The sequence below is a fragment of the Lithobates pipiens genome, unplaced genomic scaffold (assembly GCF_037356315.1).
Source record: "Lithobates pipiens isolate NorthernLeopardFrog02 unplaced genomic scaffold, aLitPip1_a1.2 Scaffold_3, whole genome shotgun sequence".
NCBI classification, from domain to species: Eukaryota; Metazoa; Chordata; class Amphibia; order Anura; family Ranidae; genus Lithobates; species Lithobates pipiens.
In genome coordinates, this window is record NW_027507790.1 from 14750764 (window position 1) to 14768845 (window position 18082).

The 18082-nt window shown below is 41.2% G+C and overlaps 1 protein-coding gene across 3 annotated transcripts in view; it reads left to right on the top strand.

Moving 5' to 3' along the window:
* Positions 1-8050, top strand: part of FANCG (FA complementation group G) — a 66409-nt gene extending 58359 nt beyond the window's left edge. For all 3 annotated transcript variants that reach the window (XM_077461303.1, XM_077461304.1, XM_077461305.1), the window contains 2 exons: positions 6016-6154; positions 7786-8050. In XM_077461303.1, coding sequence (XP_077317429.1) covers positions 6016-6154; positions 7786-7906 — 260 coding nt within the window. In that variant the 3' untranslated portion in view covers positions 7907-8050. The remainder of the gene's footprint in view (positions 1-6015; positions 6155-7785) is intronic.
* Positions 8051-18082: the final 10032 nt, after the last annotated feature.

Sequence of the window (18082 nt, forward strand, 5' to 3'; positions counted from 1 at the left end):
TTAAAAGACCTTGAGAAGGACCTATTGGAGATATAACTGGACGGTGGAATCTTCGGACAAACAGGATACAGATTACAGGCGTTTAACCCCCTAGGGGGTGAATGGATCTGGTGAGTGGGGATCCTTGAGGGGGAACGAGCACGAAAGTCACTAATAAAGCGCAGGCAATCTCACGAAAGTCACCTTTCCTGTATTCTGAAGAGGAGTAATTGCATTGATACGGTTATAGAAGACTCAATGTGGACTGATATTTATACTGCTTATTTTTGACATATATTGGGCGCACTTGACCCTTTTACACTCTCACATGCTTGTGGATTGGTGTATAGACCACTGGATATAATTGGACTTTTTCACATATTTTGTCTTTTTTGATTTTTTGTTTACTGCATAAAAAAATAATAATTTTTTTGGATATTATTGCATGAGGAAACCTTGTGCTTCCTCCTTTTACACTTATTAATATAAGGAGATCTGGTGAATTTAATATGTAATAACTAGCACAAAGAATGTATATGATAGTTCTCTTCCACAATTAGGAAGAGGTTTGGCACTGGTAAACACTAAAACTGTTGGGGGTTCTTTTCTCCCCCTTTTTTTCTGTGTTTTTTTCTGTGTTTTTTTCTGTATCTTTTGGCTTTTTGTTTGAAGTTAGGTTTTTCCACGGCTGAGGCCTCTACCAATCACTTTTTATTTTAATTTATTCTATTTTATTTTTTTCTTGTATGTATATCTTTCTGATGAAACTATAGTAGCACTATTTCACTTAGGTGATATAAAGTGGGGTGCAATTAGTTTTTGCCTTGAGTTTTAGGTGTTGGATATATGGGGTGTTGTTGAGATAAAATACGGAACACGGGTTTAATGCACATAGTCCCTGGGGACACGTTAAGGTGATAGATAGACATAAAAGGTTTGAGTAAGCAAAGAGTGCTATTGGAACTAACTGGGTGGAGGTAGCGCCAATAACCTTTAATCAAGAATTATTGCATTTAATAATTGCTTGCATTAGAGTCTGCAGAGCACTGTAACTGCAATCCATGCATTGTGAGTGCAATGCACAGGCTCCTGCAAAGTCTTCCCCTAGTCCTGGTCTGCATGAAAGTACAGAATTACCATTATGGGGCTTTTATTTTTTTTACAATTTTATTTTTTACAATTTTTTTTTGGGGGGGGGGGGGCGGGCAGTGGACAGTGTCAGTGTGTGTGTTTATTTATTTTTATTTTTTTAACTATTGTTACAATTTAGGGCTGTGGAAATTTAAAGATTAATTCCTCGATTAACTTTTTTTGATCGATCAAAATTCTTTTTGATCGTAACTCACCTCTCCGCCTGCTTCCCAGTCTTCCGAGAGTTCTGTCGGAGATCTGGTGACGTCACGGACATCGACGTCACTGGACTCTTCCCCCCCCTTCCCCAAGTGTAGTCTTCCGGGAGTTCCATCGGAGATCTGGTGACGTCACGGACATCAACGTCACTGGACTCTTCCCCCCTTCCCCAAGTGCCTCCGTCTGCTAGGGAAGGGGGGGGGGGGGGTGTGGTGGCGTTGAAGTTCTGATTGAATGTAACGCGTACTGGGGAGGAGCTATGCATGACGTCACCTGCTGCTGCCCTACGGAACTAACACGATTGTCAGCTTTACATGATGTGTTTTTATCATCTTTATGTGAATTGGTGTTTGAACACAAAAATGTAATCTTATAATTAAGCAGTGAGCACTTAGATCTTTTCTTTCTACCCATGACCCGACGTCCTTACTGAGATCTAAGTAGACATGAAAGAAGTTTATGGTCCGTGTTAACCCTTTTGATACCCGCTTGCATGACCATCTGTTTGCACAGGGGTCCATGCCATAAGGTGAGAGTGATTAGTTAGGCCGGAGTTGGAGGGATTGTCACGCTACTGGGGGGAAAACAATTAAATACGTCAGTGCTACAGTTTGAATTTAAAACGTATTTGTGTGAACTGTGAAGTTAAGTCATGGATTGTGGACGCTAACTAATGTTGGGTGATTGTATATAGTGTATACCACATTTACCACTGACTAATGCAGAGTTGCAATGCAATGAGATCAGCTAAAAGTAGTTGGATCTGTATGTGCGTTATAATTGAAATTAATCGATTAAAAAAAAAACGATTAATCGAACACAACAATTTTAATCAGTAAAAGCCCTAAATTTAACCTTTTAAATATTTATTCATTACAATTCTTTATTTTTCTTTATTTTTTATCAGCCCTGTGGGAGGGGGGCTTTGGTGAGATATCAGGGGTCTTAACAGACCCCTGACATCTCCCTTTTGAGACACAGAAAGGGACTGGGGACAGAGATTCCTCTGTCCTTTTCTCAACAGCCACAGCTGCACTGGAGATGAATTGACAGGATACAGAGGCTCCTCTCCATTCACATTTTACGATGCTCAGTTATGAATGGACAGCGTCAGTGATCACTGACTCTGTTCATTTGGAATAGGAATGAGCTGACAGATTTACTGGCTCCTCCACTCTCCATCCTGAAAAATTGACACGGGGGGACCGGAGCAGAGTACACCGGGGGGGGGGGGGTGTTGGACCGGAGCGGAGTACACCGGGGGGGGGGGACCGAAGCGGAGTATACAAAGGGGGACCAGAGGAGCCTGGAAGGGGACACAGAGGAGTATACAGGGGCAGTCAGGGGGTGATCGGTGCGATGGTAGGGGGAGTTAAAAGCACCAATTCCACCCTGTATAGATTTCAATAAAGCACCTGGAAGCTGCGAAGGAGATATGAAGAGAAGCGGTTGTCAGCTACTTTATTGAAATCTATACAGGGGGGATCGGTGCTTGTAACTCCCCCACCGCTGCACCGATCACCCCTGACTGTCCAGGTATCGGATAAAGCATCAGAGCATTTGCCCGAGTACAACTATTTGGGCAAATACTCGGCACTGGTATATGTGCAACCCTAGTTATCATGGTGGAAATAGTTTTTATTTGTTAAGCATCCACATATTATGCTAAAGTATTTGACGTGGTTTTCTCAAAGCAGTACAGTAAAAAATAGATTCTAAGTAGAGTTTTTTTGATATAAGACTTTTTTGTCACTTCTGGCAAAAAGGTACTTTTTCCTAGCACTTGTGTGCTTTCTGTAAGATATAAAATATAGAACTGGGTTCCAGGATAATATCCAGTGTGCACAAGGTGGAATTGCATAATCAGTGACTCAGAAATGGTGCAAGGCTGAGAGAAGAATCCTTAAAGATGTCCATGAGAGAGAGCTTGGACCTGTCATCACTGAAGGAGGCCAATGTAGGTGGTAAGTTTTTCATTATGGGCAAGTTCTCCTGGGTGCCTGAGGTGACTCCCTGTTCACCTCCATTTAAAAATAAAATGAAGGTCTGGTGGTGTAAAAAATGTAATCAGACTTATTCCTAAAACAAAAGTGCAAACTTAAATTTGAAAACGTAGTGAAGTTCATGTGCACATTTGCACCTGGTTCATGAAAACAATTCATAGACAAATATGAGCCATAGTCATCCTTTGCCAATATTGTTTGCAGGTGAACATTTTTATATGCAGTTAGACATGTTGTCTGAGCTATGCTTTCTTGGGACAAACTGATTTATACTTGGACAAAAAGAGAAGAAAAAATAAAAAGTCAAAAAGGTACACACTGTGGACCACTAGGTCTTTTTTGCTGTCACTCTTCCATGCTTCTGTGGGCCGTGGTAGGCAGAGCGTTTACTGATAATGATAGGAAAACATGAAGGAATTAAACATTTATATTTTGTGCAGTGAGGAAAAAAAAAAAATGTGATTTATGTCCATAGTGCATAGCCTCCTTAGCACCTTGTTCACTTGGGTTATAAGGGGGCTGACTTTCAACTTTTCCATTTGCTAGTGTCTCAAACTCTTGTAGGTAGCAGTATGACCTGACTTTCTGAATTCCTGTCTCGCTCCCTAAAATATAAACAGGGAAGTGATGTCACGGAGGCATCTGGGAGAGCTGTACCAATCAGACAGGCAGGCTACATGCTCAGAGCTTCAGCTCCTTGTACACTTTGACATTATTAGAACGTGAGGATAACATCAAACAGAAAGGACTCTGCTCCAAGCAGCTCTTCTTTGCTGTCACTCCCAAACCCTGTGTTGTTTAAACCATCCACAAACATGGCAAGGACAGTCTCCAAATGTAGCCTCGCCAGTGCCCGTCAGATGCAGCCTCGCCACGGAGCTGGATTTAAATTTCCCGGCTGCCGTAACAATGTCCCACCTCCTGTGATCACGTCACACGGATTACATTTCCCGGCATTGGATCAATGTGCCATCTATCACTGGAGGTGGGACATTGTTACTGCGGCTGCCTGGACAATTCAGCTCCCTGACACAGAAAGATCACGGCTCTAGGATGACCCCCCCGCAATGGACGGCACCTAGAGCGGACACCGTCTGCTTTTCTTCGCCATTATCGGCACCTTTTCTTCTTTCGGCCAAAATTTTGGTGCATCACTAATAAAAAGGTTGAAAAACCCTCCTGTGCGAACAACCGCAAAGTGCAGTGAAGGGAATGGGGGAGGGCAACAACGTCCAGTGAGTGCAGATTTGCACTTTACTGGCCTCACATGGTGTTCACTCTCTCTTTTGGGGTACTACTGAAGTTATTTGCGAGGAGGAAGGATGAATCCTTCATATTGGATGTCACTGAGGACTGTTGGGGACTTTTTTGCACTTTAATCATCACTTTAGCAATTGTACTTGTTTATGTGGTTTATTGGATGTTGATCAATGATATCACTGTTTAATTAGTTTGACACATAGTTATGTATTAAATAAAATTATAATTGTGCTACCAAAAAAGTTATAAGAAAATATAAAGCAGCCAGCATCAACAACGATACAATTGCATAAAAAATAATGGACAAAATAATGCAGCGCTAAATAAATAAATTCACTAAACAGTGAGTAAATAGTGAAAATTACAAACAAGTGGCCTAGCATAAACTAAGCCAAATATAGTGACAACAGTGAAGTGATCAGAAAACCAAATCTATCAAAATAAATAAGTGTAAAGTCCATAATAAATCCATCACATGGATCAAAAAATAAAAATGTCTATAACCTGAAGTCAGGCATAGACCATATAGAAGAAAAAGCGTCCCTTCAGAGATGAATGACCAATCCTCGGTGACAAATAGCCAAAATAGAAGGAATGTGGAACATCAAGTGCATAAAATAAAGATCCAGGCACCTCCGAACCGACACCCAATAGGACTTCATACACAGAGATTTCAAATGCACAGATTGTATGAAAAGAAGGTAATGGGTACTCTTACCCGAAGGTGTGGACCCACACACCTTGGTGGTGAGTCACTCAGGCATGAAGTTATAACTGGCAGCAATCAATCCTCCAATAAGGGTGATGAAATGCCAACTACACCGGACAGCACTTGATATTCCTCTGCGATCAGGATATCCAATGCAAGATGTCACCGACTTGAACTCCAAGGGTATTACATACACTCACACCCGAGTTGGTATATGGGGAAAAATAAAAAGGAAAAAGAGCCTCCACATAGAGCAGATCACTCCGGTAAACGTTTATTCAAAATAAAAAATATAAATAAAAATCTTTTTTATAAAAGTACAAACCATCAATGAAAAAAACAAGACTGTTTTAAAAAAAAGCGTGGTAGATCCGGCCAGCAGGCTATGTACCCGACATGTTTCGCACAATCGTGCTTCAACTGGGGCAAGTTGGGGCACTTCACTGTTGTCACTATATTTGGCTTAGTTTATGCTAGGCCACTTGTTTGTAATTTTCACTATTTACAATTTACTCACTGTTTAATGAATTTATTTATTTAGCGCTGCATTATTTTGTCCAACATAGTTATGTATGTCACTTTGCATTTCCACTAGCAAGCGCTGTTTTTTTTTTTCCATAGAGGCATTATGTTTGCATAATTTATATAAACACAAATTGAGATGTTTTAAAATTATTTCCTTGTATTCATGCAATAGAAATACTATCTTCTTAGGTGTACCTGCTGCACTCTTCTGCCTTATTGGAATGTTGTGGAAGACCCAGCATAAGAAAGTAGTAGCTCTTGAATTTAGGAGATGGGGATACCAGGGCAAAATGGCGTGCCTACTTGATCAATATGAGGAAATCAAGATGTAAGTGTATTCCTGAAAGTAGACTAAAACATTACATTAATACATCATCTTTTAGGATTTAACCTTTTTTTTTTTTTCCCCAAGAGGATAAGGATCCTAAATTAGGTTAAGACATTTCTCTTTGCCTAATCAAATGACCAGTGCAAAAGTGCTGGCCGTTTGATTTCTGCCAGAGAAATGTATAGAGAACTGGCTTTCAGGCAAACCTAAGTCAACAGCTCACTGTGCAGAGCTTGTTAATACACTTAACCAAGATCTTTGGTATCTTCATACACCATGTGATCTATGCCACAACACGGAAGCAATGTGTAGCAAATGGTACTTTAAAGTGGTTGTAAACCTTTACACACCACTTTTACCTACAGGTAAGCCTACAATAAGGCCTACCTGTAGGTACCGTGAATATCTCCTAAACTTGCACCGTTTAGGAGATATTCACCATATCAGTATGTGCCAACGTCATCGTCGTCATGCCGTTTCTTCAGCTGCTGTACCATTACTGGCGGCTCCCGCACGCATGCGGGGAGTGACGTCACCGGGGCTCTGGCCAATCACATCGCCGGAGCCCGCGATGCCCGGAAATAACTTCAGGAGACATGACGCCAGCCACAGCGGTGTGGTGGGACCACTGTGGGGGCTTCAATCTAAGGTTAGTATTTCATAATGAGCTAGTATGCAATGCATACTAGCTCATTATGCCTTTGTCTAGCAGTTTTTTTTTTTTTTTGTGTTTGTTTTTTTATTTCTTCGGGGGTTTACAACCACTTTAAAGAGATTTCTTTAACTTTTCCTGATATGATGTTTGATAACTCTGTTTTATTCTAAAGTTTCGTTTTAATTCAAAGGATAAAGTCTATGTAGAGGCAATCACTTTTAAAGCTTTGGATAGAGTGGGGATGAATTTGACCCCCTGTCAATTTTTTATTGCAGTCTGCCTCCCTGCTGGGGAGACTATTGCCACCAAGACAGTAAGTAAGGGGAAATCCTACATTTTAGAGTTGATACAAATAACGAGAGGTGAGGCAAAATCTTAGAGTGGGGACAAATGTTCTGGTGACTTGACAAAACTCGGCAAATCCCCTTAATTTGGAGCTGTTTTCTCATACTTTCTATTGTGTCTCCTAGGATACAAACATAAACATAAATGCCCACTTTCGCTATAAGTTGTATTTACACCTACCTGTGGAATTGCACGTGAGCCCTCTCAAGGGAGAGGGTAACACAGAGGTGGCAAAGACCAGAGTATATGTGATAAAAAAAAAAAAAGGTAAAATTAAGTGATTTCACTAAAGCCCCATATACACTTTCAGATTTTCTGCTGATTTTTTTTCCTTCAGATTTACCAGAACCATATAATATGAGGAGTTGGGAGTTTCAATTTGTATGCAATCAGGCAGGCCCTTGCACTACATGGTTTTGGTAAATCTGAAGGAAAAAATTATCAGAAAATCTGATCGTGTTTATGGGGATTAAGAAGTTTATATAAATGGTTGCTAAAGGTTACTGCAGAAACTAAATTCCTTGTATAGCTCTATTATTTACTGTAGACTATTTGAAGAATATATATGGACACTCTTAAGATTAATTTTTTTTCTTTTGGTCTGACTTTCTTTTTTTACCATCTTCCCAAGGGATTTGCCACTGCACCTGGCTGTTTGCATCCAAAAAAGCTTCTTGCTGGACAAATCGCTTGTTCAAGAATTGGAAAATTATTTGCAAAATGAAGAAAAAGAAACCATCACTAATTCTTAATTCTTTATAAAATGTTTAGTAACTGTGTTGGGTTTACCGTATACTCTTCTGCTTTTAAATTATTTTGTACCAGAGTTTAAATTAAAATAATATTCTTTTGTTTACACATCTAATGTTCTGAGTATAAAAAGTTGGTTTACCATATCTAATGACTGATGACGGTGTGTAGCTGTTGCTATAGATTATTAGGTCAAATCCCATCCATATCTTTTTGTTACTATACTGGTTTCCAGGAAATTTAAAAGAAAGACTACAGTTAAAGGAGAAGTATGGCCAAAGCTATTTGGGATATACTTCTCCTGTAGGTCACAGGAATGCAGTTCCTTTTCCACTCCTGTAGGGCTTAAACAACTAACCGATTAATCGACAACTAATCGATTATGAAATGAATCGATTACTATTTTCATAATCGATTAATCGGCCAGTAACATAAGGGTTAAAAAAAAACTAAAATTAGCCCTTTATAGTACAAAAAGAGCAAATCGCTACTTTCAAAGTTCTACAGTAAAAAAAATGAACCCTTACATTAGTGATTATCTGCTTATTTTGTACTATAAAGGGCTAATTTTAATTTTTTTTTTTTTAAACCCAATTATGTTACTAAACGTCTTATGCAGGCCATACATGGTTTCAAACAAATTTTCTTTTCAAAATCAGAAAGTTAGTTTTTTTGTGATCCGATGATGCCGACCAAGCTTTCAATTTCACCTCATGTTGCTTCAGAAAAGAATTTTCGTGGCCGGGAATCTTCTTTTCTCTCCGTAAATTTTCTTTTCTTGCACATGCGCATTTTTTTTCTTATTACATTTCTCGCGCGATTCTCCCATCGTTGATTAGAAAATCGCTAGTTTTTCAGAAAATTTCCAGCATGTCCAATTCCTCAAATTTGATTGCCGCACGAAAATCGGCTGTTGCTGCAGCTCACTAATGGTGCGAAATTCGTACTAAAATTCTTTGATACGATTTTCGAAAGAAAATTCTTTCGAAATTTGAACCGTGTATGGCCAGCATTAGACCTGGTTCACATCTATGTGTTTTTTGGTGCTTTTTTTTTTGCAGAAACGCACTACAGTTCATTTTACATGGTTTCCTATGGGACACGTTCACATCTATGCTTTTTCAGCCGCAGCGTAAGCGTGGAAAGGGTCAGGAACTTTTATTAATGCAAAATGGTGCTTTTTTGGTTCAATACACTTCTATGGAGAAGCTGCAGAAAAGCATGTAATGCGTTTGTTTTTTAATCTGCCCAACAACAAATTGGGCAAAAAAATAGCAAAAATGCAAATTGCAGCAAATCAAAACACACAGCAAAAAGCACTGCAGAAACAGATCAAAAGCAAACTGCATAGGTGTGTACCGAGCATTATGTTGGCCACACTTTTTTTCAATTTTCAGACAAGAATATTCAAATGAAAAATCTTTGTACATTAGCTAAAAGAATATTGTTTGAAATTTTCACTTGTTTTTAACAAGTCTGATCGATGATCATCTGATCGATGCTGCATCCACCTAGGTCAGGGGTGTCCAAACTTTTTTCAAAGAGGGCCAGATTTGATGAAGTGAACATGCGTGAGGGCTGACCATTTTGCCTGATATTCTTCAAACCATTAAAATTTGTTCTAAGTGTGTTCGTTCGAGCACTAATATACTGTCCAACAAGAATTATCTTGCCTTTGTGGCTGTGTGTGGTAAAGAGATGAGCTTGGGAGTATTATTTGGATATACTGTATTTATTGGCGTATAACACGCACCTTCACTTTAAGAGGGAAGTTTCAGGAAAAAAAAAAAAATTTAAATAAAGAACTGTGAAGCGAAATAATAGAAAGCGCCCACGAGCGCTAAAGATTACCTACAGGAGAATCTCCTGTTTACACGGTGGCTTCTTTAATAGAAAGTCCCGCCTCCTTTGATGGACAGAACAGTTGTCCAATGGTAGCGCCGAAATCGAGACTTCCTATTACAGAGTCCACCCGTAAACAGGAAATTCTCCTGTGTGTGTATGGCACTCGGTCCTGCCTCCTCCCTGGCCCCTCCAAGGCATATACATATATATCTTTTGTGGCTCTGGTGCTGGGAGATTGTCAGGGGCCACAAAAGATATATATGTCCAAATAATCAGGCGGGCCGTTCAAAACCGGAACGGCCCGCGGGCCAGACTTTGGACATGACTGACCTAGGTGAAAATTATTTTATTTTTATTTTTTTAATATATAACGAAACCCGAACTTTGAACTGTTCACACAGAGTCGGTTGTGTCTGGCAGATAACAAAGACACATAAGGGTAATGGAGTTCAAATAACAAGGACATTCAGACTGAATATGCATTTATTTGCAGTATATTTATGGGGTTGGGATTTGCGATGCTTAGGGTGTTGCCTTGGCAGCCTAGTCAAGGATTAGGACATTTCAGCCAAGATAGGCAGGAAAGTCTGGAATCATGGGGACTGAAGGTGGGACCCATGAGGGAAGGACCTATGACAGGAATGGATTTCAGGTAGTTTTGTGGAGTGCGTAGGCAGAATAGGCCTGCTATGTGACTTGTAGCATCGGTTTTAGATTTTGAGATTGCAGTCGTTCAGTTTTTCTCTGTCTTTAGAGCCCATTCACACTATTTGTGTTGGGTTGTGCTGGGCAACACTCTCCAGCACAGTCCCAACGCAAAGAAAATAAAATTTTCCGTGTTTTCTATGGTGTGAGTTCACACCACTGTGTTAAAATGGTGCATGCCATGCTTTTTTTTTTTTTTCTCCAGCGCAGCAGGTTACGTCGGAAACAGCGCATCCCAACACCACTGTGGTAAATAGAACTTGATGAAATGTCATTTGCCACATTTCAATAAAGTTCTAGGGAAAAAACTAACCATGTAATTTGCTAGGATCAGTGCGCTTCAGCACTGTCCTCGCAGTGCACACCAGCTACTGTGCGATAGCATACATGGGATTTGAGCTCCAGAGCTTAGGTTATGGCCACAAGTTTTTGCTTAAGATAGCAGACACTCTGGTTGAGTTTTTACCTCCTTGTATGCCTATATGGTAGCCTTTTGATTTGTTCTCTATTTATTTTAAGAAACCAAGTGCCTGAACTCTAAATCTAAGAAAGCCAAATAATAATAAATTCCAAATAACTGGTGCTTTGCCTACAATGTCAGTTTAGGGAGCTTTTCTTTTATACGGATCAGCTTACACAATCATACAAGAAAGGCTTTTTAACGCGAAAATGCCAAACATGTTGAAAGGAATTTTGAAGAATAACACCCATCGGCTGCCAGTCTTTCTTTTCTTCATTGGTTTTGAGACCCTTCTTTCTGCATGCCTGGAAAAAATATTTAAAAAAAAAAGTCTATACTTTAAAATAGGAAGAATTAGCCCTAACGTCGCACACCTCACCTGGCCTGAGTGGCTGGCAGATAAAAGCAGCCTCAGCTTGATTCATCCAGACCACAACCCTAACATGTTTCACCCTGCTTTCAAGGTGGTTATCCATGTGTAAGCCCTGAGGACAGGGCGAAAAATGTTGGAGTTGTGGTCTGGATGAATCGAGCTGGGGCTGCTTTTACCTGCTAACCACTCAGGCTGGGTGAGGTGTGCGGTGATCAGGCTATCTCTTCCTATTATCGTACATCACGGGACACAGAGCCATAGTAGTTAATATATGGGTTACAGGCCCCCTTCAGGTGATGGACATTGGCACGCCCTAAGATAAAAAAGTGCACTCCCTATATAACCCCTACCACTACTGGGAATATCTCTGTTTTTTTGCCAGTGTCTAAGGTGTTGATCACGAGTAAAGATGTCCTTTGCTGAGCTCCTCTAGAGCAATCTTTGCTGGGGCTAGCCATGCAGCTGGATCCATTCAAAGTATCTTTTAGGCCTACCTGAATGGTACCCGGGCCTCGTGTCTTGCCTTTAAACACTTCTCTTTTTAGAGAGCTGGACCCCGGGATCCAGTACTTTTGGTAGTAAGGCCATAAAGTTTTACGGACGGTGGTGCTATTCCAGGTCTAGGATTGTGGGTTTCTTCGAGGATCCTCAGCTCCTGAAGGTTTAATGGAGCCCACCGTGAAGGGTGAAGATTGGATCTGTTGGTTTTACCACAGAAAACCCTGCGGCGGGAAAGGTAAGTGGAGTTTTTCTAAGAATTTTTTTATCAATGTCTCCTTTAAGTTAGTAAATGTTGTCATGCTTATGTGCCACCATCGGTGGCTGTATAGAGAACATACCTTCTCACTCTTCCTCAGAGAGATCACGTTGTGTCCGGAACAAGCAGTTTTCCTTTCCTCCAGCCAGCAGAAGACCTCCGGTAAGTCTGGCCATCAGACGCCCCCCCACCTGTGCCATTTGCTACCCCTCTTCAAGAGAAAGAACTAAAAAAAAAAACCTCTCAGCCTGCACCCTCACTAGCTAACAGCATTGAACTTATCAGAACTTGACAGCCAGAGTGGGGACCCTTAAGCATTTATCATGGGCCAAAGTGTCTACTTTAGTAGACAAAACTGCAGCAATTATCCTCTTCAGTTCATGCCTACCAGTCTCTGTGGCTGGCGTTTCATCTCCTACACGTATATTCACCACAACATGCTGTTGCTACTGCTACAAATCCCAGCTCTTAGGAGACATGGCTTCAGGCACCACCCATTACACATGTAGCCGACAGTGGACTACAGTTACCTTGTTCCACAGACCACCCCCGTTATTCTCCATCTATTCTGATGTCTCTCTAGTGCTGGGCTCCAGTGACTAACGTATCTTTGAGCCAAGCAGGGAGGATTTGGGACTAGTAGTCTCTTGAGCAGCCATTCTGATGCTGTGATATTACCCCTGGACTACACATCCCAGAGGTCCCTCTGCAGCACGAACAGACCTCTGGGAGAAACTATAAAGGGTCAGCAGATCTTCCCTGTGATCTCTTCTTCCTGGACCTGATTGAGTGAGCATCTCTGCTGCTAGGCGAGAGGGCTGCAGTCTACCACACAGTGATTGAGTGACTCCAGCCTAGCCCCGGAGGGCCCAACTCTGCTTGATGTTGGCGAGACATCCCGGTGGTACCACCTTATCAGACGGATCCAATGATGGCCCATGTCCAGCAGCTGGTGGGTCATCTCCATTCGTCTCCTAGAAGGACATTTAATCCAGGACCGCTGTTCAGGAGGCAGTCGCCCATCGTTCACAATCCTTACTTGGTTATCTTGCTTGAACACTGTGTACAGACACCTTGCCCATGGAAACACTTTATTGTATTACATAAGACACTGTACATGGACATCCATATCCCACACTAAGGAATATCACTAGCCAGTTTAAGCTGTCCTGCCTGCCATCACATCACTGTGCAATATTTTGGATATAATTCAATGAGCTCCAACTGCTGGTGAAGATTACTGCAGGACTGCACTGCTGTTGCTATTGGTTTTTCAATGGCCCTTATCCTATTCTATCCGATCTCTCATTTGGGATTTAAAGATTGAATAGGTCGGACTGGGATTAGCCTTTTAGCTTGGTATCATATTGCATTAACTAGTGGATTCTTTACAACCCCTCCAGTCTATTCTCTAGTTGGTATTTCACTGTATATGTGTGTGTGTGTGTGTGTATATATATATATATATATATATATATATATATGGCTCTTTGTGCTATTGAACTGTAATTAGGCTGTTTCAAGGGGATTCCTCATCTGAGTTTGCATTGTTCTGGAGACCTCTGCAAGTGAATGCACTGAGAAGGAGATTCGGCAGTGGGTGAGAGCTCTAGCCCCAGAGCATAGGGCCTACATTTTGGATGTGGAAGTTGAGTTTGCCCTGGACTATATCACAGTATTCAGAGTGGCAGGAAGATATATACCTGTTTCCTGGAAGAAGTACGCCTGGCTAAAGGGGTAACTACTACGGTGATTCCACTGACAGTGGGAGGAGAGACTGTTGAGAGGCAGCCACCACGAGGGCCCAGGGAGGGAGCCTAGGATCTGTTAGGGCAGACTCCCGTGGGGCCAGTGCCCCTCCTGCTGCCTCCTATACTAACATGAGCTGGGTGGTTGACAGTGAAGAATGGATCCAGAAATGCAAGTCAGAGCTATCGAAGACTGATTCTTTTCAGGGCAACTGCCGACCCCTGATGGAGAAGAGTTTGAGACTTAGATGAGTCAGGCCATCCACGCAGTGGAGGAATGGAGTGTTTGAGAGAGCCTTCAAGGCCCTGCCGCTGAAGTAATCCGCAAGAAAGGGAAAGAAAACTTGTATCGCCATGGATTACATAGACGCTTTGTATGCTGTATTCGGAAGAATTGAAACAATTGCAGACCTGTTGTACAAGTTTAACCACTCTCATCAACAAAAAGGGGAGAGCCACTCTGGTAACATCTCTCAAGTGAGTTAATTCAACTACAACCTGTTTTTTCAGGTAATAATATATTTATTTATTCATCCATCTATCCATGCTTCATATGCACGCTATAACTGGCCATGCCTTTCAGTTTCGTCTATTTCTATCTCAGTCAAAAAGAAAAATATTTTTTAATAAAACACAAAATATAATTGTTCTTCTCTGCAGACCGTAACTTGGTGATGCGTCGTCGTTGGCCATCTTTTCATTAATTTTATACCCTACTCAAACCTTATAAATCACACTTTGTGAATTTACTACAAATCCTGGGGAATCCTGGCTTATTGGTGAGATAATGAAACGATATATTTTTTATTTTTATTTTGATTCATTTGATATGTGAACAACCATCAATTTAATATATTGACAATTACAATATATGATACAATACAATATTCTGACTGTATAAAATTTAATTGCTGAGAAAATTCCTAATAACTAAACATTCTTTGTTTGTATTTTATTTTTTTAGCTATGATCACTAGCTGCTTTATTTCCTGAAGAAGCTCGAACCTTGAGCGAAACATGTAGAAAATCGCAGCTCAGTCTTGCTTTTGCTCTTATGTATAAATTTGGGTAACATTGTGGTTTTTCCACGCTATACCTTGTATGATCATTTTTTATGGTTATATAGTGATGTCTTGTTTATTATTTATGTATGATGTATGAAATTAAAATTGTTTTTAGTAATTGATATTTAACTGCTGACTTTGTTGATCTGATACCGGTAAAAGTCCCGGGGTTGGTATTCCCCAGCCCCTTTTTTCTTTCTTTATATGTAATTTTGGGACGTGGTATCCTTATGATTCAATCCCTCCATCTTGATTTTGAATTGGCTCTTGTGAGAGTTTGCCAGGAAGGGGGGGAGGCAGTATGAGTCATAAGAGGGCCAATGAAAGCTACAGGTGTGCCTCTGTGTAAATCCAGGAATTGAGCAGGCAGCAGCTTCAGCTGCTCACAGTTAAAAGCCAGTCTTTGTGGAGGGAGATTTCTGCAGCATATTTGGCAAGTACAGAATCACAGTATATATAAAATAATATTCAACGTGGTTGGAGGAAAGAATGGCAAAGATATTTTTATTACAAATTATGTGAGCAGACTACAGTTCTTCTTTAACTTGGTCTGAGCATCTAAGTTTCAAAAAACTCTGGTCATGAAAGGAATAAACATTAATCCATTACCAGGGACACTTTTGGTTGCACCCTGGTTCTATTCTTTGCATTGCATATGGCCCTCCAAAATTAATATAGTATTTCTAAATGCACTAGAAATGAAAAGTTTCCTATTCAGACCTCATTCTGATTTAGTAAATCCACACATTGCAGCATGCATTAAAAACAGTACATATAAGAGAAGTATGGGTTTAAAAAACCTAAACGGTCATACTTACCTAAGTTGATGCAGTATTGCTCCAATGCTGCTTCTGCTCCCCCGCTGGCCCTAAGATTAAAAATTGAGCATTTTAAAGATTGCTCAGTTCTCTGTCTTCAGCCTGCAGAGATCCTGTGACTTTCAGTAACCAGCTGGTCTGCCACTACAGCACTCACTGGCGCCAGACGGCGGCTGAGCCAGCTGCCAATCCAGGCATCTGGGTGGATCCCGACTGTAAAGTTGGGATCTTTCCTGAGCCTGACTGGCTCAGTGATAGCTTTAGCCCACTGTTGGCTGAAAACGAGTCAAAGGAGTACAGTACACATTCCTGTGATCCCCAGAAGTACAGCCAAAAAAGCTTTGGCTGTACTTCTCCTTTAAGGATAGCCTTGATGTATTTAGAGTGTAACTCCAGCCAAAACCTATTTTCGTTTTTGGAAACCCTAGCACCATTTCTATTTGTCATCGGGACGGAAAGTAATGGGTATTCCAAACATTTGCAGTTTTCCCCAGGGCTAGAACATAAATTCTTCCAGCAAAGTCACCTATTCTGGCAACTGAATTTCCCCTCACTTTGAAGAGATTTTGTCTTACTTCCTGCTGTGTCTTTGGGACATGATGTGAAGTATACTTTTTTTTTTTTTTTAAATCTGTTTATTGGTTTTGCTAACACAAAATACAGAAAAAGATTCACTGGTTTACGAAGGGTATAAGAGGTGGCCCTTGCAAGGGACACATTATCTGGCATTCATTTATACAGGATAGAGCATATAGCATGTGTCACCATGATAATTGCAACAGGCTGGCTCTTGAGGTGAGAATTCAGCACAGGCCTTAAATGCATAAACCGAAACTAGATCACATTTTTCAGCAGTGTAAAACTTGTACTAGGTAAGGAGTATCTTAAATGCAAAGTTTACTTTAGGATACATCAGAAGTTGTGGAAGGTTCCGACAGCCGTTTGGTCCAGACCTTGCTGTATTTTTGAGGGCAGCCTCTGTTATCACATACTTATCTCTGTAGAGGGGTAAGCTGTTGTTAACTAGCTGTTTCCAAAGAGAGAGAAGGGGGGAAGTTTGTGCCAACTGAGAGCTATGGCCTTGAGGGCATAGAAAAGAAGTAACCCAACTAGAGTACATCCTGCTACTGTGGGGATCAGTTGTTCTATCAAGCCCAGCATAGAAGGTTGTAATGGTATAGTGGTCACCTGGGTTATGAATGTCAATACCTCTTTCCAGTACCCAACAATAGCCGGGCAGGTCCAAAAAATATGGGCAAAGTCTCCAGGAATCTCCCCACAACACCAGCACCCTGGGTGGTGGTGGAATCGGGATTCATTTTGTGTAGTCTGGGGTGAAATATGCAAGGTGGACCATCTTGGACTGAATCAAACGATCTCTCAAGGAGACAAGGGAACTAAAAGGAAAGTCCCATATGTTGTCCTAATCGTCACTGTCAAAGTCTGTGATGTCTTGTAACCACAGATTTCTAAGTTTCTCCAGAGTAGGAAGGGAGGTCATTACCAAATGAGAGCATAGCTGAGAGGTGGGCTTCTTCGAGCAGTCCGAACTAAGGAGGTCCTCCAGTGCAGGCTGGACCACCTGGGGCGGAGAGCAGGGATATTGGCAGGTGAAGGCATGGGAGAACTGGAGGTAGCGAAAAACGTAGGACAGTAAAATCGGAAATCAATTTGGAAAGCGGGGCCTGGAATTGGAGACTACCTGGGTCATTGTTTTTATGTTAAATTTAGTCCAGGCGTGGGGTTCAGGTAATTTATAGATATGATCGAGAGTGGGGTTTAACTACAGGGGGGCGCTGAGAGAGATTGCATGTTTAGGGTATTGTTCCATTTTAAGACCAGTGCCCTATGCATGCAGTGTAGTGTGCATGGAGGGTGTCAATGGATATGGGGCAACGGAATAGTAAGAATTTCAGCGCTTCCAGGGATTTAACCACTGCTGCCTCGACTAAGGTAGCGGGATTAGTTATGTCTGGATTGAGCCACCAGGCAGTGGTGTTTTTAAACTAGGCCATTGGGGGGGAAGGTCCAGAGGTAGGGATAGTCAGCGCAGAACATATTCCAGAGGGTAGTATTGGGGGCATTTGTGGTAGGTTGACCAAAGCACATAAACCCATGTTGAGTATAGTAGCAAGTCCTAGTTGCAATCTAAGAACACCCAATAAGAGGATAATATGCGACTGGTCTAAACTACATGGCATGTTCACCAAAGCCAGGAGCCTGGAGGACATAAGCTATGAGTAAGAGCTAGGTTTAGCGTGAAACGCATCAGCAATTTTAGTTTTTTTCTTTTTCTCCCTTTGTTGCTGTTATTTGTGTGATGTGAGGTTATTTTAGTTTGAAGAAATAAAAGGCACTTTTTACTTTTCATCTGATCTGGAGTGCGGCTGTCCAGAGTTTGTTCATTC